Genomic DNA, 27,154 nt, shown 5'->3' on the forward strand with positions numbered 1-27,154 from the left:
TAGTGCCACATATTAGTGCCACCGCATCAGTGCCACCCCATCAGTGCCTCCTCATCAGTGCCTGTCAGTGCAGACTCATCAGTGCAGGAAAAAAATCTATTTACAAAATTGTATAACATAAACAAAAAACTTTTTTTTTTTTTTTCAAACTTTTCGGTCTTTTTTTTATTTGTTTAGCAAAAAGGAAAAAACCTTGCGGTGATCAAATACCACCAAAAGAAAGCTCTATTTGTGGGGAAAAATTACATAAATTTGGTTTAGGTTCAGTGTTGCATGACTGCACAATTGTCATTCAAAATGCAACAGCGCTAAAAGCTGAAAATTGGCCTGGGCAGGAAGGGGGTGAAAGTGCCCTGTATAGAAGTGGTTAAAAGGTTCCTGTTTTAGCTATTCTCTTCAGGGTTCTGAAGCTGGCATCCACCTTTCCTCTCAATACCGGTGTGCTGACATCTGTCCGCTGACCCTAGCTTCTGCAGTGGCCCCCTTCCTGGCAGACCGCTGGTCAAGTTCCTCTGTACTCACGGACACTGTTTTTCCAGAGTCACCGTTGCCTCCAAACTCCACTTGTCTGCATCCACAGGACCTCTGCGTTCAGCAACACCTTAAGGTTCACCAGGCTGATTTCCTGTGACCACCTTTTCCAACTGCAGAAGGAGAAACAGCTGTACTCTCCTTCTAGGACTTGGCTTCCCGCCCAAAGGCGCCCTGCCACACGTGCACTTGGCTTTTAAAGCCTATCCCAGGATGCACCACTGTCTGGGCCATCCCACTGGGACAGCTACAAAGCCTGTGTGTCACTGGCTGGGTTTCCTCCACTGTCCAACAGGCCTCCCTATTGGGCAAAGTGGGGATACTCCCTCAGACCAGATGACTCATGCATGAACACATGCAACAGGCATAACTAACAATCAGGCTCCCCTGATAAGCAGATGGAGATACTAGGCTTTACCTACCTAGCACCTATCTAGGAGGGTGCTACATCTGTGATCCTATATAGAAGGATCACAGATGCTCTGTGATCATTTCAGAGAGAAGAACAGTTGGTTGTGTTTACAACAGCCGACCGTTCTTCCCTCAAAGCGGGGAGTGATCTTGGGTGGTCGTCGGCAATTGCGGTCCCAACACGCCGGGGTCCATCATTACCTGCCAGTAAAGTGTCACTACGGCCACATATGAGTGGCAATCTGCAGTGACAGCATCCTGGCAGGATAGCTCAGGTGGGTTCATTTGAGCTCATCCCTAGTCAACACTAGGGCACATGTGCCCAGTTTATACCACAATGCTGGGGTGATGCCTATTGCGGAAAAATGCAGTATGTCAGTAATTTTACGCAGCACACTGGATACCACCACATGGCACCGCACAGCAGCACAACGCACTGTTGTGCAAAAACTATAGGACACTTCAAATAAAGTTAATAAAACAAAAAAAAAAAATAGGGACGCAGTGAAATGCACTGAAATATGCATCGCGCCACTTCTTGCCAAAGCTAACTTTGACAGCTGCCAGTGTGCAGGCCAGTGTGGACCTAACCTTATGCCCCATACACACGTGCAGATTATCTGCAGACTTTTGTCTGCAGACTTACCAAAACCATATAATATGAGGTCAAACCTAAACACTTTCAATTTGTATGCAATCCGGCAGGCCCTTGCACTACATAGAAAAGGTAAGTCTGCAGACAAAAGTCTGCAGATAATCTGCACGTGTGTATGGGGCATTAGTAGTAAAAAACTCCTCCAAAAGTATTCACCTAAGGAATATAAGCTAGGAATGAGTTAATGAAACTTCCTAGAACTTGATCATTGGCCTTTAACAACATGCAATACACCTGTGCTTACCACAATAGCTGCCCAATCAGTTAATGAGCCAGCATATAAATAGGGAGCTTTTCCCTACTTGTGGTATTGGTAGTTGCTAGGCAAGATGGCTTTAATCCTGCTAGGGGTGGTATGGTTCTGTGGCTTTGTGTCTGGCAGTTTGGATTCTTGGGATGATGCATCCCGCTTGAACTGTGGGTATGATTACATGCAATTCTCACTCCCTTCACTGTTGAATGATGTTGCTTTTGTGCTATCGGTACTAGGTGAGTACAAGTAGTATTTATTTTCATTGTTATACTCTGTTGTTTTGGCTTGTATAGCTATGTTTCTGGGGGCTACTAACCTAACTAGTCACAGGTGACCAGTCAGGGCTTTTCTGATAAACACACTGGGGTAATGTGTCAGAATGTCCATTATTTTTTTAAATTTTAAATCTATAAAGCAGCATTTTGCAACCAAACTTCTGAGGAACTATAGGATTTTTATGGAGGTTGCTAGGGGTTCCTTGAGCAGTGACCAACTGCTTCCCAAATGAGTAACACTCCCACCAAGGTAGGGGGTAGTCCACCTTACCTTACCTTTTCTTTTATGTAAGACCGGGATTATTCCAAATGACCAGTGTAAGCAGCATTCCTCCCACTGACCCCACACTAATGGACCATGAGCTGTAGTATATTGTAGGGGTTCTCTGAACCCTGAAGGTTATTTTCAAGGGTTTCTCTGGCTTTAACCTCTTGGGCTCCATTCACACCAAAAAAAAAAACTTAAGTCAGGCCTTTCTATTGGGACCAAAAAAATCCTGTAATCTACCAAGAAGCAGCTCATGTACTTTGTGGCATTTTGCTTCAGGTGACAGAATGTTCATGTGAGCAGGGGCAATTGAAACCAATGAGTTTTGGCTTGTTGCCTTTTAGCGCTTGAAGCTGGACATTTTCTCAGGGATGAAAGGGGCCTAAAAATGTTCATGAGGACAGCAAGTGATCCTCTTCTACCTGGATAACAAAAATGTGTATCCCTCAAGGTACTGTTTAGGATTTTTATATGATGCCCCATTAGGTGGAGGGGGGTGCTTTTTGGTGGGAAAGTAAACTTTTATTTAAATGAGGACGCTAATGCAGTCTCAAAGAATGATTCGCTTGGCCTAAACTATCTAAAGTCAAATTAAACCTAAAGTTGTAGTTTAGACCCTCCCCCCCCCCTGCAATAAAGAGGTTGTAAACCCACCTCACAAACTTTTACCTATAGGTAAGCCTATATTAAGGCTTACCTATAGGTGCTATAAATATCTCCCAAACTTGCACCGTTTAGGAGATATTTAGAGTGCATACTGCCGATGACGTCATCGGCGCAGGCGCTCTGAAGGAACGGCCACCCGTGCCGTTCCTTCAGAGCTCAGTGCCGTGAACGGCGGCTCCCGCGCGCAGGCGCAGGAGTGATGTAATCGCGCCTCCGGCCAATCAGATGGCCGGAGGACGCGAACCCGGAAGCAGGACGGCCGGACATGTCGCCGTCCTGTCGCTGAGGTGGCTGCACGGCGGGAGCTTCGTTTTAAGGTAAGTACTACATAATGAGCTAGTATGCGATGCATACTAGCTCATTATGCCTTTCTCTTTACAGGGCTTTTTTTTTCTCGTTTTTTTTTTTCGACTTTACTTCCTCTAAGTGTTCTGATTTTTTCCAAAAGGCAAATTAAAATAACTACTCTTTAATTCTTCCACCATCCATACCTCTGTGCTATAATATGGTTGGCTCCTGTGGTTTGCCCAAGAGTAGAGAAATTCCAAGTTTGAGACTGCACTCAAGGTTGAGTACGGTCTCAAACCTGGAATTTCTCTACTCTTGGATGACGGATCTGACATGCAGCGGTTTTGGAACATACACCTGAGCGGCTTTTCTCTCATTGCTCCTGTGGTTTGCCCCACATCTAATCCTCTTGCCATTGAGACTTGACTTCCATAGTGTAGTAATGTGTGGGTGTTTTTAATATCCAATACATCTAAATGCCTTAAGCCCTGATTCACACTGGTTCTACTTGACTGTTTAAGTTGCATTGTTTATAAAAGAGTTCCATTGGCACTATTTGTGCCAATGGAACCGTTCAGTTGGTGTGACTGACTTGTGCTGATTTTGAGGTTTCTGCACTATTGGCATGAAGTCAGGCAGATGTTGGCAAGCTGCACATGAAATTGCACTAAGTAGCGTTATTTCAAGGCTGCATTCAGTGTGAACCATAGTGGTAAGTGCAAAACTTATCTTGTCAAAATCAGCAGATGTTAGTGGTTCCAGTTCCTATGGTCTGCCTTTTTCCTACTAAGAATGGGATGCTTTGTTTTGGTAAGGTAATGTAGAAGCATCCAGTACTCTTGTGAATGGTTGGTTGTGGGGGGTTACTATATAATCTATAATGCTAAAAGTGCAGCACCAGCATTGCATTAAATGTTGGCTAATATGCTCTACAAACCTAAGGCTCCTTTCACACAGTAAGTCCGTCAAACGGACTCTGTTTTCTCAGCGGGGGATCGATCCGCTGAGCAGGAGAATTGACAGCTGTGTCTCCGCACTGTGCGGAGACACAGCTGTCACAGCCCCATAGATCTCTATGGGGGAATCGGATGGGAACGGACTGTCGGTCTGTTATCATCCGATCCGCTGGATGGATGGAAAATAGGGTTTCCATCCGTCCAGATTTGACGGATCGGGTGTCAGCGGACATGTCTCCGCTGACATCCAATGCCCCATAGAGATGCATGGGGGGACCGTTCAGATCCGCCAAAAAAACGGACAGGTGGATCTAAACGGTCAGCCTGTGTGAAAGGGGCCTTAACCTATTAAGCAGTTTGCCTCAAGATGCTCTTCAGGTGTGTGGTTTGTGCCACACTGCAGGTTACTAAGAGGGAATAACTGAGGCCTCATGCACACTGGATATTTCTACAGCTGCTGATTTTGGTGTTGGATGTGTTTTTCTACAGCCAGTAAACTCCCCATCATGTTATCCTGTGTCCATGCACAAAAAGGCTGTTATCAGCAGTTTTTGGCTGGGGTGTTTTCTGGCTGGAAAGACTCAGAACTGGTGGGCTTTGAGAGGCGTTTTTCAGCTGTAATGACGCTCTAACTCTAATAAAAGCTTAAACGCTAAAAAAATACGGCTATAATGCATTTATCAAGCTTTTTGAGCCATAAGCTTTTGTAGAGTATAGTTTTGCTGAAAAAAAGCTACTGCAAAAAGCTGAAACTCCTTCTACAGCTTTCTACTAATGTTTTTATGTCCAGTGTGCTTGAGTCCTGAATGTTTGAAGTCCTGAATGTTTGAAATCCTAAATGTGCACTCTCCCTGGAAAAGCTTTTGACTTTGTGGGGGTTTTTTTTTTTCCTTTAGATCATAATGGAAAGCCTCACTACTTGCACAATAACTCTGCTTGTGGCACATGGGTAGGACAGGATTTGGATGGATCTGTAAGGGTTGGTGCTTCATTTGATAGCTGCTTTATGAAAGAAGAGGTAAGATGGTAACCTGCTAAAATCTGCAACAAAAGATTCTTTCTGATGTGCGTATTGGAACAGGGTGTTTTTGCTTGAAGAGTTGGAATGTCTTCCAACTTTCCCACCCCCCCTCCACTTTCATGCATAACTATAGAGTTTGGTTAAGTTCTTCTATACCCCCCCCCCCCCTAGTAGTATAGAGAAGCTCCCTCCAAAGGACATAAAACCTGTCACTAGCACTGTTCTCCCCTCTAACAATTCTTGAATTCTAGCTGAGGACTGCAGTTGGTAGGTAGGGGTTACAACTTTTTATTTTCCTCTGAGGAAGGGGGTACCCCCTCAGTCCAGACATCAGCAGGACTGTAGACTAGATGTCTATTGGGACAAGCCCTCAAATTTTTATGGTTCTAAAATGTTTTTTTTTTGTGGATTTTAATCTGAGGTTCCAGTGACATACTACAGGGCTTGGTCCAAGGAATCACACCAGGACAGGTTGTTGCCCATATTGCTGTCCAAACCCTAAAAGTTTGGGCCTCTTGCTAGGGAGGCTTCACACGTTAGCGTGGGCAATGTTGCAAATGTATCCAGTAGGTAATGCACAGCCATTTAACCCCTTGCACTCTGTATCACTTAAAGGGAGTGGGCAGTGAGTAACCTTGACACTACCATGCAAGAAGCTAATGTGATTGAGTCGCATTCTCAATGAACTATTTTTTTTTTTTTTTATTAGGATGGTAAACATGTGATGACTATTAGTCTGGAAGAACTTCTTCATAATGGAAAATCTCGGTACCACAAAAAGGATCTCCAATGTCCAGTTCTCTTTGGTAAACTTTGCTTCTAGCATCTGAATTGCTCAAACAAACTGTTGGTGCAAGGCACCTGTCCCCTGCGCTCTGAGTGGTACAATCCTTTATCCAGCTCAGCTACCGTCTTGCCGATGTCTAACTATTGACACGGCAACTTTGGAATGCTTCAGCCTTGCAGCCCCTCACAAGACCAGGGTAGTCTGGGAACACTAGAAACGATAAACAAACACAAGGGCGCACTGGCCTAGTGCTTTATCCTTTAAGCAGGTTTATTAAAAGTAATGGAATAAAAATACTCCCAAATGACTTGATAAAACACATCAAACAAAATTTCCCTAAAACGTCTTTCAGGACAGCACCTTAGAGAGATGGCTCCTCCCTCTCCTCATCAGGAAACACCCCATCCACCAGATTTTAAAAGGAGGCTTCTCCCACCATTCATCAGTTTTTGTGTTTCCTCTGGCCAAGGAACACCTCTGTGGGGAGCTGGGCTCTTAAGGTGCTATCCTGAGAGACCGGGCTTCCTACGTCCACCTACCCTTTTTTTGGAGACGATTGCTTCTCCCATTCACGCGACCGACTGCAGTGCATGGGCTCCTTCTTCCTCTTCAGTGCTCTAGGCTGAGTCAGGACCCCGCAGAGCACAGCCCTGGGAAGGCATCTGGGAGCGGAAAGATTTTTTCTTGGGCTTCCGCCGCCTTTTTTTCAAATTTGCCGCCATTTCTCCGGATCGAGTGACGCTCGTCCGGACCGGAAGTGAGGTTCCGGAAAGGGCAGCGTTCTGCAGGGGGCGTGTGGCGTCATTTCCGCCGGACGCAGAGGAAGAAGGGAGGAGCAAGCTGGTGCCTTATTCCAGTGCAGGTGCGCTTTGGTCTCCGGAACCGGTACCGAAGCCACGGGTGATACCGCTGCCAAGTGATGGAAGCTTCTTCAGCGAGTGGGACAGGCACAGGCACCAGTAAGGCCCAGGTAAGGGGTATCTTTATATGGCCTATCTTACTGTGGGGTCTCTCTCCATCCCTTTTTATCTTTCCCCCCGGTGGCTGGGGGCCTGTCAGGGCACATGGGACTTCCCTTAAAAATGTCTTTCTGTGCACCTTGGTGACCCTGAGAATCAGGCTGACTCTTAAGAAGCATGTGTGTTTTCCCATTCATGTCTTCCAGGCTAAAAGCTCGGAAATTGTTTCCAAGAGAAAGTGTCCTTCATGCAAAGCAAAGTTGTCGGAAAGCTGGAAAAAGACACTTTGCCAGGGATGTATTGATGCACTAGTAAAGGAAGAAGCATCTACAGTTTGTGGCGATCTAGTCGCATCTGTGAGGAAGGAATTGGCTGCTACCATCCAATCTTTTCGGTCATCCCTACAGGATCCTGCCTTGAGTCAGCCATCAGCCTCACTGTCCTCTCAGGGTTCACAGTTGGTTCCTTCGGTGGGGACAGAAGGGGTTCCTTCCACCCAAGGAGATAATTCCCCCTCACATTACAAAGAGGATTCAGAGGAAGAAGAGGAGGGAGGGGCACAAAGTAGGCCCACTAAATACAAACTATCCTTAGAGCAAGTGGATGGTCTCCTGAGGGCAGTTTACATCACCCTGGGTCTAGAGGAGGAAAAGAAGGAACTGTCCCTACATGATAAAATGTATGCAGGTTTGGAAGAGCCTAAGGGCCGTATCTTCCCAGTGCATCAGACCATCTCAGATGCAATAAAACATGAGTGGGCTGATCCGGAAAAGAAAACCTTCTTCCCTAAAGCCTTTAAAAGGTGATTTCCTTTTGATGAGGACCCAGGAGCTCCCTGGAATAAGATGCCAAAGATTGATGCAGCCTTCTCCCAGGTTTCTAGGTCAACAGACCTAGCATTTGAAGACATGGGAGTCCTGAGGGATCCCATGGATAAGAAGATGGACCAGCAACTTAAGAGATCCTGGCAATCCACCATGGGGAGTCTGAAGCCTGCCATGGCAGTAACGTGTGTCCAGGAATCTGGAATACTGGCTTAGCCAGCTAAAAGCAAAAGCAAACAGGAAATTTTGGATTCCTTTTCCACGCTCTCCACGGCCACAGCCTTTATTGCTGACGCTTCAGCAGAGTCAGTGAAGATGACAGCAAGATCTGCAGCTTTATCCAACTCAGCCAGAAGGGCTCTTTGGTTAAAGACATGGCCTGGAGATACAGCTTCTAAAAATAAGCTGTGTGGACTTCCTTTTCAAGGGGATCTACTATTCGGACCTGGGCTAGACTCTGTTCTAGATAGAACAGCAGACAAAAAGAAGTCTTTTCCTGTGAAGAAGAAACAGGCAGCAAAGAAGCTTTTTCGACCTCAAAAAGCTCAGCAAAATAGCAGACCCCAAGAGAAGAGAAGAAACTGGTCGACACAAAAACCCAAAGGGAAAGGAGGTGTTCTCTTCCATCCTCCTGTGTCAACCAACAAAACACAATGACAAGACATTGCCGGTGGGAGGAAGATTGAGGGAATTCCTCCCCTATTGGGCAGCCATAAAAGAAAATCAATACATTCTGAATATGCTGTCCCAAGGCTACAACATAGAGTTTTCAGAGACGCCACCCGAAAGGTTCTTTCTCTATCGCTCATTGACAGACGTAGTCTTCTTGATTCTCAAGAGCTGGGTTATGTTGTCTCCGCAGGAGTAGGACTAGGCAGAATGACAAAAACGTTCTGGCTCCACCCTAGGGGGCAGTCCCTGAGGGTATATCCTCCCTCTCTCTGCTACAGGGAATCAGTTTTTTTCTGTCTAGTCAGGAGTAAGGACCTAAGTTCCTTGCTGGGATCTTTTGGTCCTGGCAAGACTTTTTTTTTTCTTTAAGAAAAAGACATTTTTTAGGTAGTTTTCTCCAGTGTTTTTTTCCTGTGAGATCTTCAAGCAAAAATGCCGGACTGGGCGACACTTGTGGTCACCCCAGCCGGCCTACGAGCGCGTGCAGACCAGGCATTGCGCTTGGTCGGCCGCGACATATTCAAGTAAGTATGCGGGGCCGGGCGACGGGCTGGATGTGAGATCCAGTGGTCACCCCGGTTTCTGCCTAAAAGCGCGTGCAGACCAGTGCGCTGAGTCGGCCGCGACGGAGTCCCAGTAAAGGGACTGACTTTGCGAGTTAAAAGCTCGCTTGGACGCCAGGACCAGAGAGTCGAGGCGTCCACAAACCCCCACCTCGGTGGAGAGGGTATTATGAAGAGAGGGTGCCTGTCGGTTCGGTATGGTGAGTAAAACGTTCCCTTTTTTCCTCATTTATGAGGCAGTATATATTATGGGCCCCTCCATATATGGTCAGTATATATCTGACACTTACAAGTCCCCCTTGTAATACAGCATGTGTTTGTGGGAAGTAGACTTGGTTCAAGAGCTAACACTCTACCCAGCAGACTGTAACATTACAGCAAACATAGGAGGTATAATCCTACCTTATGTGCAGTGTATCTCTGTAGATCCATATGTCACCTCTCAGCAGAGTGCAGGTGGATGTGCTGGGAAGACGATATCGGCGGTCCGCCGCCATTTTGCCGTAGACCGAATGCATGTATGTCCTCAGGTCACGCCGGCCGCCGTGTTTTTGGAGTCTTATGTCTCTTCTATGGGGGCGGCCATGTTTTGTGAGCCCAGCTTCCTCGTGGAGGGCTGGGAACGCCGGAAGGCGTACACAGGGGGCGGAGCCACACCTTCTGCCCGGGAAAAAGCAAACAGCTCCTTCCAGTCTGTGTAAGACAGACGCTGGCTGCAGTTTGTTGGAAACTGCACTGCATCGGTTGGTGAGCCTTGGGGGTCCCTCTCTCTCTCTGGGATCGAGAAGCAGGTACTCTGAGGGGCGCTATTGCGCTAGGGGGAGACACACAAAAAAAAAAAAAAAAGTTTTTTTGTTTATTGCTGGCAAAAGTGTCCTGTATTAACATGGACCCTGCCACTCATGTATCTCCTCCGGATCCCCTCGAGGGGTCTGCGGGATCCTCCAGCACCCCATTGACAATTGAATCTTTGTCAGCCATTATGGAAACTTTTGTGTCCCGGGTGGAAGTGGCTTGTCAGGGACAGGGCGCAAGAAAGCGACCCCCGCCTAACCCCTTATTATCTGAAACCTCGGATTCAGACTCTGAGCCTATTTCTGCAGTTGCAGGTACTTCATCTGGTATTGGTGTCTCGGGTCCTGTCTCTTCAGACAGTGAGGAGGATGTTTCGGCATCTGCCATAGCCCGAGAGGAAGCGTTGGTAAACGCACTCATTGTATCTGTTCAAGAGATTTTAAGGTTACAGGGTATTCCATCAGAAATAGCTGAAACTGAGATCCCTTTTGGGACTAAAAAGCGCATCAAAGTGGCAAAGGTTTTTCCATTGCCCAAATGTTTTGGCAATCCAATCGATGAAGAATGGCGTCTGCCAAAACGCACTTTTAATATTTCCAAACGCATTGACAGGCGTTATCCGTTTGAGGAAACCCTTATTAAGAAATGGACAACCACCTGTGGTGGATTCACCAATTGCTAGATTGAATAAAGCCACGGTTATTCCTTTAGAAGACGCTCCGTCTTTTAAAGATCCAGTGGATCGCAAGATAGAAGCTATGTCTCGCACCATGTTTTCCTTGATTGGATCAGCTTTCAGGCCAATAATTGCTATTGGTCTGGTTTCGCAGGCTGTAACTGAATGGACCAAGTGGTTACGCCGGGACTTAGAAGAAGTCCCTCAGGCGGTATCAGATTTGTTGGAACAAATGATACAGGGGTTACAGTTTGTATGTGATGCGGCGTTAGACGCCACTCCATTAATGGCGCGAGCATCAGTCTCAGCAGTGGTTCTCAGGCGTACACTGTGGCTAAAAGGTTGGATAGCCGACCAAGGTTCCAAAAAAAGCATTGGCTAATATCCCCTTTTCAGGAGAGCGTCTATTTGGAGCCAACTTAGATGAGATCATTAAGGATCTCACCGGTGGAAAAAGCACCTTTTTACCGCAAAATTTTAAAGGTAGAGGAACTCGTCAAAGACGAGGGCCTTCTTTTTCTGCTCACAAGAGGTTTTTTCGTCCAGCGGGTGAAAAAACTAAGTCCTCCAAGGTTCCTACAGGAGGCGTCAGGGGTCGTTGGTCGGGCAAGCAAAAGCCCGCCCCCCTCCAGACCTGAAGATAAACCATCCAAAGCCTGAAGGTGCGCCCCCACCCATAACTGGGGTGGGGGGACGTCTTCGCCGGTTCCCGGATCCATGGCTTTCCAGAATCCCGGACAAATGGGTTTGCGAAGTCATAAAGTCAGGGTACAAGATCGAGTTTCGATCTCTCCCACCGGCGCGATTCTTCCCTTCCAATATCCGACTATCTCCGGATCGTCTAGAAGATTGCGGGGAGCAGTCACAGATCTACTACAACAAGGAGTGGTAGTCCACGTTCCTTGGACAGAACGGTTTCAAGGGTTTTATTCAAACCTGTTTACAATACCCAGGAAAGAGGGCAAAGTGCGTCCAATTCCGGACTTAAGAGCACTCAATTCTTTCGTCAACATAAGAAGATTCAGAATGGAGTCCATTCGCACGGTAGCAGCCTTCCTGCATCCAGGGGATGTCCTAGCGTCCATAGACATCAAGGACGCCTATCTTCACATTCCCATTTTCGCAGGACAACAGCGTTTTCTACGCTCTTCCGTAGAGGAGAACCACTATCAGTTTGTGGCGTTACCTTTCGGTCTCGCCACGGCTCCGCGGGTCTTCACAAAGGTGTTGGCCCCTATGTTGGCACTTCTGCGCCAAAGAGGTATATAGATTCTAGGTTACCTAGACGATCTTCTGCTTCATGCAGAGTCTCCTCAGACCTTGCTAAAAAACATAGAAATTACTATGATTTCTTTACAGGAATTCGGGTGGCTGGTGAACCAGCAAAAGTCTTTTCTGGTTCCCACCCAGAGGCTCGAATATCTGGGTCTAATTCTAGACAGTCAGGACAAGAGTGTTTCTTCCGGTAGGGAAACTTCGCAAGATTCAATCAGCAGTCCAGTTGTTACTGTCCAACAGCTGGTCTTCCCTTCGGACTTGCATGAGGGTTCTGGGGTTGATGGTGGCTTCATTCGAAGCAGTCCCATTTGCCCAGTCCCATACCCGAATTCTTCAGCAAGAGATTCTCCTCAGATGGAATCGGAATCCGGAATCCCTGGACAATCAGATACGATTGAGCAAACAGACCAGAGAGTCTCTGGTTTGGTGGCTTCGGTCTCCAATGCTCAGCCAGGGAAAGTCATTTCTGCCAATATATTGGACGATGGTGACCACGGATGCCAGTCTATCCGGATGGGGAGGAATTCTCGGTCAATTATCTGCCCAGGGACTTTGGTCCCCGGAAGAATCCAGATTACCGATAAATGTATTGGAACTGAGAGCGATCAGACTTTGTCTGATTCACTGGACCGAGCAGCTCCAGGGCAGCCCGGTTCGGATCCAGTCGGACAATGCCACGGCCGTGGCTTATGTCAATCACCAGGGGGGCACCAAGAGTGTCCGAGCGGCCAAAGAAGTGGCTTGCATTCTTCGCTGGGCGGAACGAGTTGTTCCAGCAATCTCTGCGGTGTTCATTCCGGGGGTGGTGAATTGGCAGGCAGATTATCTCAGCCGTCAGACCCTGGATCAGGGGGAATGGTCCCTCCATCCAGACGTTTTCCACCAGTTGTGCCTACGATGGGGCACCCCGGATGTGGATCTGTTGGCATCACGATTCAACAGGAAAGTTCAGAGATTCGTGGCTCGCTCCCGCGATCCTCTAGCAGAAACCGCAGACGCACTGATCGCCCCGTGGGGGCAATACCAGCTAATATATGCCTTCCCTCCTCTCGCGTTACTGCCAAGACTTCTTCGCAGGGTAGAGGAGGAAGGAATCCCAGTAATCCTGGTAGCTCCGGACTGGCCTCGTCGAGCTTGGTACGCCGACATGGTCAGACTGGTGGCGGACGTCCCGTGGAGACTTCCTCTCAGAGAGGATCTACTGTCTCAGGGACCGATCTTCCATCCTGCTTTACGATCGCTGGCTTTAACGGCCTGGCTATTGAGACCCAGGTGCTGAAGGACAAAGGTTTGTCAGCTTCAGTTATTCCTACTCTAGTTGAAGCAAGGAAAGCGACTTCCAGAAAGATTTATCATCGCACATGGAAGTCCTACATTGCATGGTGTGAACCTTTGGGGTTCCGTCCTCGGTCTTATTCGATTAGTCGAATATTGGCTTTTCTGCAACAAGGGGTTGAGCAGAAACTGGCCTTGAGTACTATCAAGGGTCAGGTCTCAGCATTAGCCATCTTCTTTCAGAAGCCTTTGGCTACTCATTCCTTGGTGCGGAATTTCATCCAGGGGGTGCGACATCTGGCTCCGCCAGTGCACGCGCCGTTACCCCCCTGGGATCTTAATTTAGTGTTGTCGGTTCTTCAGAAACCTCCCTTTGAAGATATTAGGGAGATTCCTCTACCCACGTTGTCCCAGAAGGTGGCCTTCTTGGTGGCTATTACTTCTGCACGCAGGGTGTCAGAACTGGCCGCATTATCTTGTCGTTCACCATATCTGGTGGTTCATAGAGATAAGGTGGTTCTTCGTCTGAATCCATCCTTCCTACCAAAAGTAGTTTCAGAATTTCATCTGAATGAAGAAATTGTATTACCTTCCCTGTGTCCTAAGCCCAGTCATCCTCGGGAATTTGCTTTGCACTCCTTGGATGTGGTCCGGGCGATCAGGGTATACTTGAAAACGACAGACTCGTTTCGCAAGACGGATTCACTTTTTGTGATCCCAGATGGACCCAAAAAGGGGTTGCCTGCATCTGCCGCGACCATTTCCAGATGGATCAGACAGACGGTAGTGCAGGCTTATTCTATTAAGGGTCGGGAGCCCCCGTTCCCTGTTAAGGCGCACTCCACTCGGGCACTTAGTGCGTCATGGGCCTTTTGCCATCAGGCGTCAGTGGTCCAGGTGTGCAAGGCTGCTACCTGGTCGTCGGTGCATACCTTCTCTAAACATTATAAAGTTGATGTAATGGCATCGTCTGATGCCTCGTTTGGCCACAAGGTTTTGCAGGCCGCAATTTGAGGAGACCAGTGGTCTACCTCGAGGGTTTTTTCCGTTGGAAAATTTTTCTTTAGTCTCATTCTTTGTTTATAATGAGCCTTTAAAACTTCTAGTTTGGCACCGGTTGGGCCTACTAGATTGGATTTGATTTTGTCAATCCCACCCCTCATTTGTGGCACTGCTTCTGGATGTCCCAGCTCTTGAGAATCAAGAAGACTACGTCTGTCAATGAGCGATAAAGAAAAATGGATTTTTGTAAGAACTTACCGTAAAATCCTTTTCTCTTAAGCTCATTGACAGACGTAGTACCCGCCCCTCTATCATTGGGTTGGGTTAATTTCTCTGTACTGCTTTAAACAGAACTGATTCCCTGTAGCAGAGAGAGGGAGGATATACCCTCAGGGACTGCCCCCTAGGGTGGAGCCAGAACGTTTTTGTCATTCTGCCTAGTCCTACTCCTGCGGAGACAACATAACCCAGCTCTTGAGAATCAAGAAGACTACGTCTGTCAATGAGCTTAAGAGAAAAGGATTTTACGGTAAGTTCTTACAAAAATCCATTTTTGTCACAAACCTCCCAAGAGATGCAGAAAAAGCCCTGGCTATGATGGACCTGAGGCGACAGGGAGTTGTCTGTCCAGTTCCAGTGGAGGAACAACATCAGGGATTCTATTCCCACATATTTTTGATAAAGAAACCATCGGGGGATTTTCGTCTTATACTGAATCTGAAACCTTTAAACAGGTCAGTTCTGTACAAAAAGTTTCGAATGGACTCAATTGTTACAGTCAGAACCCTGTTAACAAAGGGATGCTTCATGGCATCAATCGACTTAAGGGATGCTTACCTGCATATCCCTATTGCCCCTCACTCACAGAGATTCCTAAGGTTGGCAGTAAATCTGGGAAAGGAAATGCTCCATATCCAATTCAAAGCACTCCCTTTCGGGCTATCGTCCTCCCCTCGTATTTTTACGAAGGTAATGGCAGAGTGTCTAGCTCCCCTCCACCTTCAGGGAATCTCTGTGGTGCCTTACCTGGACGACCTGCTTTTCTTTGCCCCGTCAAAGGAAAAACTTCAAGAGGACCTACACAAGGCAAGAAGTCATCTAGAAGCTCTGGGATGGATAGTGAACATCAAGAAATCGAATCTCACACCGGCTCAGCGGGTTCAGTTCCTAGGGTTTCAGTTATGCTCTGTGGAACAAAGAATCTTCCTACCAGAAGACAAACAGGTCAAAATACAGAATTTGGTAGCAAGGCTACAAACAAATCAGTGGTGGTCGATCAGAGAGATCATGTCAGTCCTTGGAAACCTGACTGCATCAATTCCAGCTGTCCAATGGGCAAGGCTGCATTTTCGGCCACTCCAATATTTCCTCCTCAGAATCTGGGATCACAATCCAGAGACTTTGGATTTAAAGGTAAAAATCCCCACCAAGGTCAAGAGGTCCCTTTGGTGGTGGAGAAATCAGATAACCTTGTCCCAGGGTTTGGCCTGGTCCTTCCCAGCAGACCAGAGGTTAACAACGGATGCCAGCAGTTGGGGGTGGGGAGCCCACTGGAACCAAAACCTGGCACAGGGGGTTTGGTCTCGGACCGAGACAAGGAAATCCTCAAATTGGAAGGAGTTAAAGGCAGTGGGCCTAGCCCTAGCTGCCTTCTCTCAAAATCTTCAGGGGACTCATGCTCAAGTCCTTTCAGACAATGCCACTACGGTGGCATATCTAAACAAGCAAGGGGGCACAAGAAGCAAAACCCTACAGCTGTTGGCAACGGAAATTCTGCAATGGGCGGAAAGGCAGTTACTTTCCTTGTCAGCAATCCACCTAAAAGGTACATTAAACAGTGTGGCGGATTATTTAAGCAGGCAGAAGATCCGAGAAGCAGAATGGAGCTTGAACCCAGAAGTCTTTATGTTGATAACCAAGACTTGGGGAAAGCCAGAGGTGGATCTGTTTGCAACGAAAGAAAACGCAAAACTTCCACTTTACTTCTCACTCCACAGAAACGACATCTCTCTGGGAGTAGATTCCCTGGAGGTTCAGGTTGGGGTATGCCTTCCCCCCCCCCCCCCCCCCTTCCAGCTCTTTCCGTTGGTATTGAGAAAAATCCAAATGGAAAGAGTCTCAGTGATCCTGATCACTCCTTATTGGCCCAAAAGGGTTTGGTTTTCGACTGTCCTTCAACTATCGGTCAAACCTGCTTTTCAGCTCCCTCTTCGTCAAGACCTACTGCTTCAAGGTCCAGTCTATCATCCAGAAGTGGAAAAGCTAAAGCTCACCGCCTGGTATCTGAGGAGCAACTGCTGAAAAGGAAAGGATTTTCAGACGCATTAATTGCTACTCTACTTTCCAGTAGGAAAAAAGTCACAAGGAATATATATGCAAAAGTTTGGAAGACATATAATACCTGGTGTGAATCGAAAGATCAAAAATTGAACAGTATTACTTCAATTTTGGAGTTCCTACAGGAGGGCGCAGGAAAAGGTTTGGCAGTAAGTACCCTCAAGGTACAAGTTACAGCCCTGGGGGTATTCTTGGAAAGGCCCATTTCTTCAGAATCTTTAATCATCAGATTCTTCAGGGCCCTTACCCGCTCCAGACCAGTGCCTGTCAGAAGCTTCCCCCCAAATGGGACTTGTCGGTGGTCCTTCAGGCCTTCACAAAGGAACCTTTTGAACCACTAGAAACGGTTACACTAAAAAACCTTACCCTCAAGACGGTCTTCTTGGTGGCAATAACATCAGCAAGAAGAATCGGTGAATTACATGCTTTATCAGCTATCGAACCTTTCTTGTCCATATATCCAGACAGGATAATTCTCAAGACGGATCCAGGGTTTCTCCCAAAAGTAGCTTCAACGAGAAACCGCTCACAAGAAATTGTTACCTACCTTCTGCCCTAATCCATCAGGAGATAAGGAAAAAAGCTTTCACTGCCTAGATGTAAGAAGGGTCCTTATACATTACTTGGAGGTTACTAAAGAGTTTAGATCATCAAACTCTCTTTTTGTTTTCTCTGGCAACAAAAAAGGTCGCCAGGCATCAAAAGGATCAATAGCCAGATGGCTCAGATCCGCTATTTCAGAGGCTTACTCCCAAATGAAACTGTCTCCCCCACAGGGATCAGAGCTCACTCTACTAGAGCGTTAGCCACTACATGGGCAGAGAAAGCTGGTGCCACTCCAGATCAGATCTGCAAAGCGGCTACGTGGTCAAGCTACTTTACATTTGCAAGACACTATAGGTTGGACCTTTTGGCAGCTGAAGATCAGGCTTTTGGCAGAAAGGTCCTGCAAGCTGTGGTCCCTCCCTAAATTGAGTAAGTCTCGATAATCCTCTCTAAGGTGCTGTCCTGAAAGACGTTTTAGGGAAAATTCAAGTTAGACTTACCGGTAACTTGTTTTCCAATAGTCTTTCAGGACAGCAGGAGGATCCCGCCCTATTGTATAAAATGTATTGCTGTGATTAACCATATCTGTTTGTGTTCCAGCATGGGCCGGAGGTACTCTTCTACAAACTGATGAATGGTGGGAGAAGCCTCCTTTTTAAAATCTGGTGGATGGGGTGTTTCCTGATGAGGAGAGGGAGGAGCCATCTCTCTAAGGTGCTGTCCTGAAAGACTATTGGAAAACAAGTTACTGGTAAGTCTAACTTGAATTTTTAAAATCCTCAACTTTGGGATTGGATCGTCCCTCGAAGCTGTACAGGCTTACGCGTTTCAAGGCAGTGCCTCTTCAGAGCCTTCTGAAAAGGCGCTGCCTCGAAACACTTAAGCCTATACAGCTTTAGGGGACGATGTTATCCCAATCTCGATGCTGAGGATTTAAACATTTTTTGTTTGTGCTTTTATCAAGAACTCGTTTGAGTATTTTTATTCTATTACTTTTAATAAACCTCAAAGGATAATGCACTAGGCCAGTGCACCCGTGTTGGTAATCTTTAATTGCTCATTTGGGCTTTCCAGAGGCTTGTCACTCACAACAAAGAATGTATTGTCTTAAATTTGCACCACAGGTGCAGCTCTCTGCCTGAGCTTTTTAGTCTTAGAAGTGTGAATCCTAGCATTGAAATGGAGTACTTCTATATTTGGCCTAAGAATTTTGAGACTGGATTACTGCCCCAGGTGCAGTGTGATGGGAGTGCACTAGCTGCTTGTTCCCCCCCCCCCCCCCCCTCCACTCATGGGAGTGATTGTAGCAGTCAGCTGCTGGGGAGATTTGGCTTTCTCATTCTCTAGCCTGCAGGGGATGGAAGAAAGCGGTGCTGAAACTAACAATTTTTAGAATGGCCCAGCTGAGGAGTAAATGCAGGCTGCCCTTCTGTCATGTGACCACACGTGGATGGTGGAAGGAGAAGCTGCTGCTTTTGCATGTGTGATCTGAGTATACAGGGGGCAATTTGGCCCCAGACCTTCCCCCCCCCCCCCCCCTCTCCATTTTGGTTGACCTTTTGTTGCATGAATGCGCACAAACTTGGCCTACTTGCAGGTGTGGTGGTGCCATAACTCTTAATGGCACCCCCACAGCCTTGCTCTTGCGCTTCACTTGCCTATACAAAATGCATATGTTGCACTATCCTAGATAAGTGCTAGAGATAATAGTTTTTGGATCTTTTCAGCTTGACAGAGATTGCAGGGGAAATTTATATTGCTTTCTGCCTACCAGAGCAGGATCTGCTAGTGAGGTCTGCTCATGGTGCAGCTCGTCTTGTCTGAAGTTTTACACTGGTCCATTAGGGAAGCATATATTGGACAGTGGAAGGAAACCTGTCCTGATCAGTGCAAAGGCATTTAGTACAGCTCTGGTGAATGGCAGAGGAAAGTGTCTCAATGCATGCTGGGATACTGAATAAATGCTATAGGCACATGTGCTTGGGGCCTTTCAGCTGGAGAGCAAGGTCCCGGAGGGGGGGGGGGCAGCTGCCGTGTAGCCTCAGTTGGTCAAACCGAGGGCCTTTAAAAGCAGAGGAGTTGAACCCAGATCTTGAGTGTCCCTTCCAGTCATCTCTGCCAGACAAGATCTGATTTTTAGAGGGCAACCCCTTCTGTTGGAAGAGTCAGTGGACTGGTCAGTCAAGGGGATGCTAGAAAGTGTCCTGAAGATAATGTAGTTGCATCAAGTCTGTCTCTAGAGAGCAAGAGAACTTATTTCTTCCACGCATGTGGCAGTATGGTTAAAGCGGGGTCTGCTTTTGCAAATAACCTGGTAAGGACAACTCTCACTTGGCCTCATCTACTGTGAATAGTTCAAGTTGGGAGTACCCCACTATTTCCTTCTCCCATCTAAGTCAACAATAAATATAAAACCAAACCCCCCCCCCCCCCCTGGACTGTTTGAGTACTGAGCAACTGGAGTAAGTATGGATGAGTGAACTGTCCCTAAGTGACTCTGCAGGTAATCAGAGGAGGCCTGAAAAGTCATCACACAGCGAGCCCTACGGGGGACAGTGCTATACATAATGTACCATGCATTTTGGAGCAGCACTATTTCTTTAGGGCAGCCCATTGAAATTAATGGACTGCCCTTTTTCATGCTTGTCACATCTGCATGAAGCCTTAGGACTAGTTTGTGCTTTCAGTAGCACTCTGAGGAAATTTTCACTAGATTGCTTTTCAGAGGGCATTTGACAGATGGGGAGGATGCATTATTTTGCCTCATTCTACCCATTTTCACCCCCCTGACAAAACCATGGGTCTTGTTGAGCAGGTGGTGCCCCCACAACTGCAACAAGGCCTTAGGGGCCTAATCACATGGGTGAATGCAGGGTGGTAAGAGGTTGAGCTGCATTTATTGCTCCCTGACTTTCCAACTGAACAGGACTATGCAGCTGTTTAGGGCTTACACATTCCATGACCTGATACTTTGCTTCATGGCAAAAAATTGTGTGGGGCCACACTGCAACAGCATGCAATAAACCGCTGAGGTGCAGTGGGTTAAAATGGGGACACCTATCAAGTGTTGTCTGCCACAGCACCCTTTTCTGAGGGGCAGCAATGATGGTTGCCCATCTAAAGCTCACCTTTTATCCCACTGAACAATCAGACTGACACCAGTGATGAAGCGCCAGTGTTCTTGGTAACGCCACTGACGCAGGGACTTTTTATTTTTTACTACTGTTTAGTCCCATATTTGTGGTACACATGCACCAATGTAATTCTCCAGTTTGATGCAAACTACTTGGAAGGTGCACACCTTTTGCAAACTTCACCATGGGCACCTGATGACCTTGTTCCAGCCCTACTTAAAGTGTTAAGTGAGAAAAGCATATACAAAAATAACTGCTCTATGCAAGTACCGGAGTTCATAAAAGGTGCTAAGGCAGGCCCAAGTGGTTTGACCATAAAAATGTAAGCTTGAATAACAAATCAGTTATCACTATATAGGAAACCAAAATTACCCCGTGTGGTAAGTCAGTGAACCTATTAACATTTGTGCTGTCCCTGTTGGGAATTACTTTTTTTTTTTTTTTTTTAGAAATAAAAAGCCCTCTATAGTATACTCTAGAAGAAATGTACAGTAATTGTTTGGGGAACCTAAAGGCAAACCCCACATTGTAGTAAACTGCCACTGGAGACAACCAGCAGATCTAAAACTATTTCAGTTGTGCACAGCATCTAAATAACTACTGTATCTTTCTGTATAGCAATGGATGCTCCCAGTGCTGGAGAATGTTCTGCTATTCCAACAGCTGACCGAATTCCATGTGCTAATACAACTGTGTCCAAAGATCGCTGTGAAAGTGTTGGATGCTGCTATACTCGGAGTGACCCGGAAAATCCTTGTTACTATGGAAACAAATGTAAGTTGGGTAGTTGGCGCTTAAATCGGCTTAAACAAGTTTGGCAACTCTACACTTGCTAATACAATTTTTCTAAACTTTATACATTTTTTTTTTTTTTTTTTCTCAATCAAACCCAAAGCAAAATTTACTTGTAGCTCACCAATTGACACAATGGCTGCAATAGTTTTTTTTTTTTTTTAACAAGGTGAGCCAGTGTTAACAGGTCTGCAATTCTAGCATACTCTTAATCTGAACAATCTAACATTTGTGAACCACTTTTGAAGATCCCCGCACATTTAGTATGCCCTGAGTATAGGTACTGCTGTCACACATTTCAGAGCCTGCCTTCCAAACTAGAGGTGTTGCGAGTTGTCAGTACAGGTAGCAAGGTACCATGGGGTAAATAGTCCTGACAGCAGAGAAGCTGCAAGAAATCTGGAAGTTGTGGAATGATGGGCAGATTTCTTAAGTGAGCTTGTCAATGCAAACTATGCTAATCTACATACAGTCACCGCATACACCCTAGTCCAGGGCTCTCAAACGGGTAGCCCTCCAGCTGTTGTAGAACTAAAATTCCCATAAGGCATTGCCAGGCTGACGGGTACAAGCATGGCTCCCGTAGGCAGAGGCATGATGGGACTTGTAGTTCCACAACAGCTGGAAGGCTGCCAGTTTGGGACCCTTGCTTTAGGTACTAGTTTGCAATGTAACGGCTAACAAGCCTTCATTGTGAGTAGAAGGGCAGTCATTTAAATTGTCCCAGCAAAGACCCCCCCCAAAAGTACCTTATCTGCTACTGCAGCTGTTGCAACAAATCTAGGGTCCTGAGATATTACTAATGACTTGGCTGAGTGGTTGTCCCCAACCCACCTGTATAATGTATCGTGGGAAAATGCCTGTGATGTCCTTGATGCCTTTTCAGTGGCCCCTTGAATTCTAGCCCCCAGGGTGTACATAGGATCTTTACTACTGCCAGACTTGTACAAACTTTGTGGTGTCTAATGCCCCATACACACGTGCAGATTATCTGCAGACTTTTGTCTGCAGACTTACCATTTCTATGTAGTGCAAGGGCCTGCCGGATTGCATAAAAATTGAAAATGTTTAGGTTTGACCTCATATTATATGGTTTTGGTAAGTCTGCAGACAAAAGTCTGCAGATAATCTGCATGTGTGTATGGGGCATAATGCATCACTGTTGATGACAAGCTTTCAGTAGGCTTTAGCACTGTATTTGGCTTTTTTGAAGTTGAGATGCCATGTACTGCTTAGTGAAGAATCACAGGAATTAAACCAACTAGTTGGGCGCCACCAGCATTTAGCAGTGTTGGCTATGATTTTAGGCAGGCTTACTCTAAGCATGCTTTTGGTCTAGATCATTAGATGGGGCAAGGACTTGATTTTATTGTCTAAGTGCTGTAAGGGTTATAGGGTAAAGTGGCCAGGCTGGCACACTACCTCTTTGCAGTCTAAACATTTTCGTTTTCAAAGGTGTTGCATGGCCACGTTTGCCTTGTTGCATTAAAATTCCTTTCCCAAATTGTGGAAACCTAAGTGCTAAAAGCTGTAAAATGTATTTGCTGTAGGTCAAACCTGTATACTAACATATGTTTCTTCTACAGTGACTGCGCAATGCACTGACGGCAACATGGTGGTGGTTGTGTCAACTGATCTCACTTTGCCATCTTTGATACTGCAGTCAGTCAGTGTGGTGGATGTAGATTCCACCTCATGCCCCAGCTTGAGCACCACGATGACAGACACGTTTGTTGGCTTCATGTTTCCTTTGTCATGCAGTACTGTGAATCAGGTGAGTTAATCAATTCTAAAACTAAATGGATTGCTTTGTATAAGGGGGAGGTCCAATATGTGGACTTCATGTAGTTTGTCAACTATTCCTACAGAACTCAACTGGAAGCAGTGGTGACCTTGCCAAAAATGGCTAGTCTGAACTAAATGAGAATGCAAAAGTTATCAATCACCCTTTACGTTTATTTTTTTGTTAGAGAGAGATCTCCATGCACATGTGACCATTTTATGTAACATTCTAAATGGCTCTGGATCTGAATTGTTTGCTTTTTTTCACAGGCATCTGACAGCATGACTTATGAAAGCACACTTGTTGCAAACAAAGAAATGCAAACATGGCAAGGTTCTTCAATCACAAGGGACAGTACAATAAGGTATGTTTAAAGTGGTCCCAGTCAGCATACATGGCTGAGCTTTCAAAAAGCAACAGCCTCCAACTGTCTGTATGGACAGCAGTCTTTGACCCTGGTCATAAGTACAAAGATTTACCAAAAGCATTTCATTAGTGCTAATTTTAAGAATTTCCTCATTGCTTGTCCAGTGAGCACTTGCACACTCGTTTCTAGGTGAGCAGTACGAGGCTTACGAGTCATGAAATGACTGCAGGATTGTTTCATCACTAGGCCATTAGCTTAGTCAATGCATAAACAAAGATGGTCAGCCCTGTGGACAAAAGAGAAGGCTCTTGGTCATTTACAAAAGCATAATTTTTCTAGTGCACTGTCATTTGAATGTTACTAGGAGGTAGTAGGTGTTTTAGACCTATAACAATATTTGACACACAACTGATGGCTGACTGCTATACCAATTCCTTCCTTCAGGCTTGCTGTTCGCTGCAGTTATGGAAAAACTGGCACTATTTCTTTGGAAGTTGGAGTAGTGACTTTACCACCACCACCTCCAGTGTCCACCCAAGGACCTCTTCTGCTGGAAATGTTAATAGCAAAAGGTAAGATTAAAGCAAAAAAAAGATTAAAGCAACTGTAGCTGTTTTGGATTCAAATGCTAAATGGAATGGCTTTGAGACCTTCTCTGGCAACCTTGGAATGCATGGATCTGATGTATGGCACAACAATGAATCTCTTCAGGTTGCAGTGGTAACCTGCAGGTTCTCAAGACAGCATTCCTTGGAACCCACACCCATATACCTTAAAAACACTTCAGACTGCTGGCTATTGCAGGCAAAAGGCTACAGTCCACTGGTCTTGGATATATTGGCAGGTGCTGCTGACTGAGATGCCATCTAACACTTGTGTAACGCAAGGCTACAAGGGATTAATGGTTTGCAGTGAAATTGTAACCAGCAGGGGAGCAAATTTGACCAAGCTTAACCTAGTTTTAAACATGCTACTTCATGTTGAACTTGTCTGTCTTCATTTGGGGCCCAGAGCTCTGGCGTGTAATGGGGTTTTGCTGCAACCTCAGTTTCACTGGTGCCAGCAAAATTTTCACTTCAAAGGCTTGCCTTCTCACACAACTACTAAAAGCTGATGTGCTGGTTGTAGCTTATGACATGCATGCCACTCCCAAATAGCCAGACCCCCCCACCACCACTTTTGTTTCTAAAGTTTTTTTTATATATATATATATATATATAAACGTAAGCTTTCTTGTCTTGCAGATGGAGGTTATAGTTCATACTATGCTGATGCAGACTACCCTGTAGTCAAAGTGCTCAGAGATCCAGTCTTCCTGGAGGTTCACATTCTACACAGGAGTGACCCTAAATTGGTTCTCATATTGGACAACTGCTGGGCAACCAACTCTGCTAGCCCCACTGATGCTCCTCAATGGCCAATCTTGTTTAACAGGTAAGCAATTGATGGCAGGTTTATAGACCGCAACAAATCGGCGTTAGTCTTTACATGCTGGTTTATGTCTTCTAGCTGCCCTTTCCGTGGAGACAACTACCTAACTCAGGTGATTCCTGTTGGAGCACCTTCACAAAGCATGCCTTTTCCAACCTACTACCAACGTTTCATGGTCAGCACCTTTACTTTTGTGGCTCCCAACACCCAGGTTTCTCTTGGTGGCCTGGTAAGTGTGTGATAATGTGCCTGGCCCTAAGTTGGTTTTGCAGCCTGGTTGAAAAGTACTAAACTTTTTTTTTTTTTTTTTTTTTTTCCCCTCCCCTCCCCCCCCCCCCCCCCCCCTATAGGTGTTCTTTCACTGCAGTGCGTCAGTATGTGTCCCATCTGCCACAGACTCCTGCATAGTAAACTGCGCTCAAAAGAAAAGTAAGATGGGGATTTTTGAACATTTTTACTTTCCTGGCTTTCTGCACTTATCCTTTGTACTAAAGCTAGATTTAGACTTGACAAGCTGGCGGTAATGTAAACTATCCCTTGGATTGTAACCTGTGTTCTCACCTAAAACCAATTAGGCTGAAGCTGTTTGGTTAACTCTAAATCTGTCCTGTGGATCATGCTGCTGTATGAGAACTAAACATTGTCTCCTCTTGCAGAGAGAATGGCTGATATGGCTCTGCAACAATCACTAATGGTTACTTCAGATGGACCTGTCATCTTTAGTGGGTACAAAGACGGGGAAAGGCAAGATCCCACTGAAATGGAGAGAGGTGAGCGCTAACTATGGCATGGGTTTCTTTTGCATTGGGGCTTGTTCATCATACTTGTAGGTAAAACCTCAAATGTATAGGTCCCCAGCATGACTCAGTATTGAACCTGTTGCGCACAATGGCTGTGCTCATCTAAAGGTTCAGTATGCTTCCTTCAAAACATTGAACAAATATTGTGCTGTTACACAGTTAATATTCTCATTATTGTAGATGCAATTTACATAGTATATTCTGTGATTTATTTGCTGCCACCTTCTGGCCTTTTTTGGTAATGCTCTTGTTCCTCCTGTGAGCCTGATACATAATTTCCTTGTATGTAAACTCCACCCCTGTTCTTCCTGTACTTCCTGTGTCATGGCTGCTTCAATTTTACCTCATGAAACAGACTCTTGTATCTACATGCTAAGCTAAGGAAAGCATCATCTTTTGACCGCATAATACTGAAATCCATTCATTCTGCTGTATTCCTGTTGTGTGATGTTCAGAATAAACCAGCTTTTGGATGAAACCAGTATTGGCGAGTTCAGCTATCTGAGGAGGATTGTCCGCAGTGACTGTATTTGCTTATACAGGCCAGGCACAGAGGTCTCACAAGGGTTAGGTCACTACCACAACAATCCGAGTCAGAATAAATATGTAACCTATAATGTACCTGTAATTTGACTGTTCTTGATATTGACTTGGAAGACCAATCTTCACTTTCGGTAGGTCAGAATTGGCAGCCTCCAATTTCAGTTAAACGGCCTGGAAACCCTTACTCTACCTGGGTAATGCAGAAGGCTAACTCTTAGGGGCCAGCATGATTGGTTAAGAGTGCAGACCAACTAGAAAGGGTTTTATTGCAGTAATCACTTGGATAAGGTTTGAGCTTTTAGATACTCCACATTAGGAACAATGAGGCCCCTCTTGTAGAAATCAAGTGGACAGGGCCAGGCATGCAAGCCTTTTACACTGTGCAGCAGTGATTTAAGTGGTGGTCACTAAGTATTCCCCTTTAGGTTATTACTCAGTCGTTCAGCTTGGCATGTAATGGACTCCAGCAAACGGGTTCAACCTGTGATCTCCAAGGCAGGTCTTTGGTGGCACCCCTCCTGCATTCTGACTGAGCAGGCCCTCTCAGCATGGCTGTGATCCTGGAGCAGGCTGGGTCTTCAGAACAGGCAGCCCTCCCTTAGCTGGGAACTTCTCCTCCTGGACAAGGACACTGCTCTCTGCAGATGTGCACTATTTATGCACCAACCTAACCAACCACCTTCTGGGCAAATCCTCTCCAGAGATTGGCTAGAGTTTCATCATCTGCTCATCTGATTCTCCTACTCACTGTTCTATAAAGCTCCATGAAAAACTGGGCAAAGCAGCTGGACTTGCACCCTGCAGAGCCCACAGTTAAGCATTCTGCTCTAAATACAGGAGATCTAAACACTAAATTTGCCTAGAGCAGCCTAGCAAGAAGGGTGCTACAGCACTGCTAAGGTACTCCCAAGCTGAACCGTAACTTGGGGGGGTTAAAGACTTGCAGTGTCCCAAGTAGAATCGGTTGTCCTTTTACAGCTATTGCAGAATAACTGCTTTGTAGAAGTGTTATTAAACTAGTTGTAAACTAATTTGTACAAATTGAGAATTTAGGCTGAATTTAGTTTGTCACTTTGCCCTATTAATGTCTTGGTGCCTTTTCTTCCATTAGGTGACATTGAGTCTACTTACAGTGTTTGGCTAAAGGGAACAGTATCTGTTGGCTGTGTATTGGCAGTTATCCTTGTGACTATGATTGTTGTGACTATTAACAAACGAAGATGGAACAATGGAGCTCAACATGAAACTGAGACATGTCCACTGTAA

The 27,154-nt window shown here is 45.9% G+C and overlaps 1 protein-coding gene across 1 annotated transcript; it reads left to right on the forward strand.

The window, feature by feature from the left end:
- Positions 1–1,926: 1,926 nt before the first annotated feature.
- Positions 1,927–27,154, forward strand: LOC309552114 (zona pellucida sperm-binding protein 4-like; the record flags this gene model as incomplete). The annotated part of the gene is made up of 12 exons (XM_082252918.1): positions 1,927–2,086; positions 5,200–5,321; positions 6,034–6,130; positions 20,791–20,946; positions 22,551–22,738; positions 23,017–23,111; positions 23,559–23,686; positions 24,359–24,548; positions 24,624–24,774; positions 24,896–24,974; positions 25,202–25,315; positions 27,000–27,154. 12 exons carry the CDS (start codon positions 1,927–1,929, stop codon positions 27,152–27,154), a joined length of 1,635 nt encoding a protein of 544 aa, XP_082109044.1.

The sequence above is a fragment of the Pelophylax lessonae genome, assembly GCF_965119305.1.
Source record: "Pelophylax lessonae genome assembly, chromosome: 4".
NCBI classification, from domain to species: domain Eukaryota; kingdom Metazoa; phylum Chordata; class Amphibia; order Anura; family Ranidae; genus Pelophylax; species Pelophylax lessonae.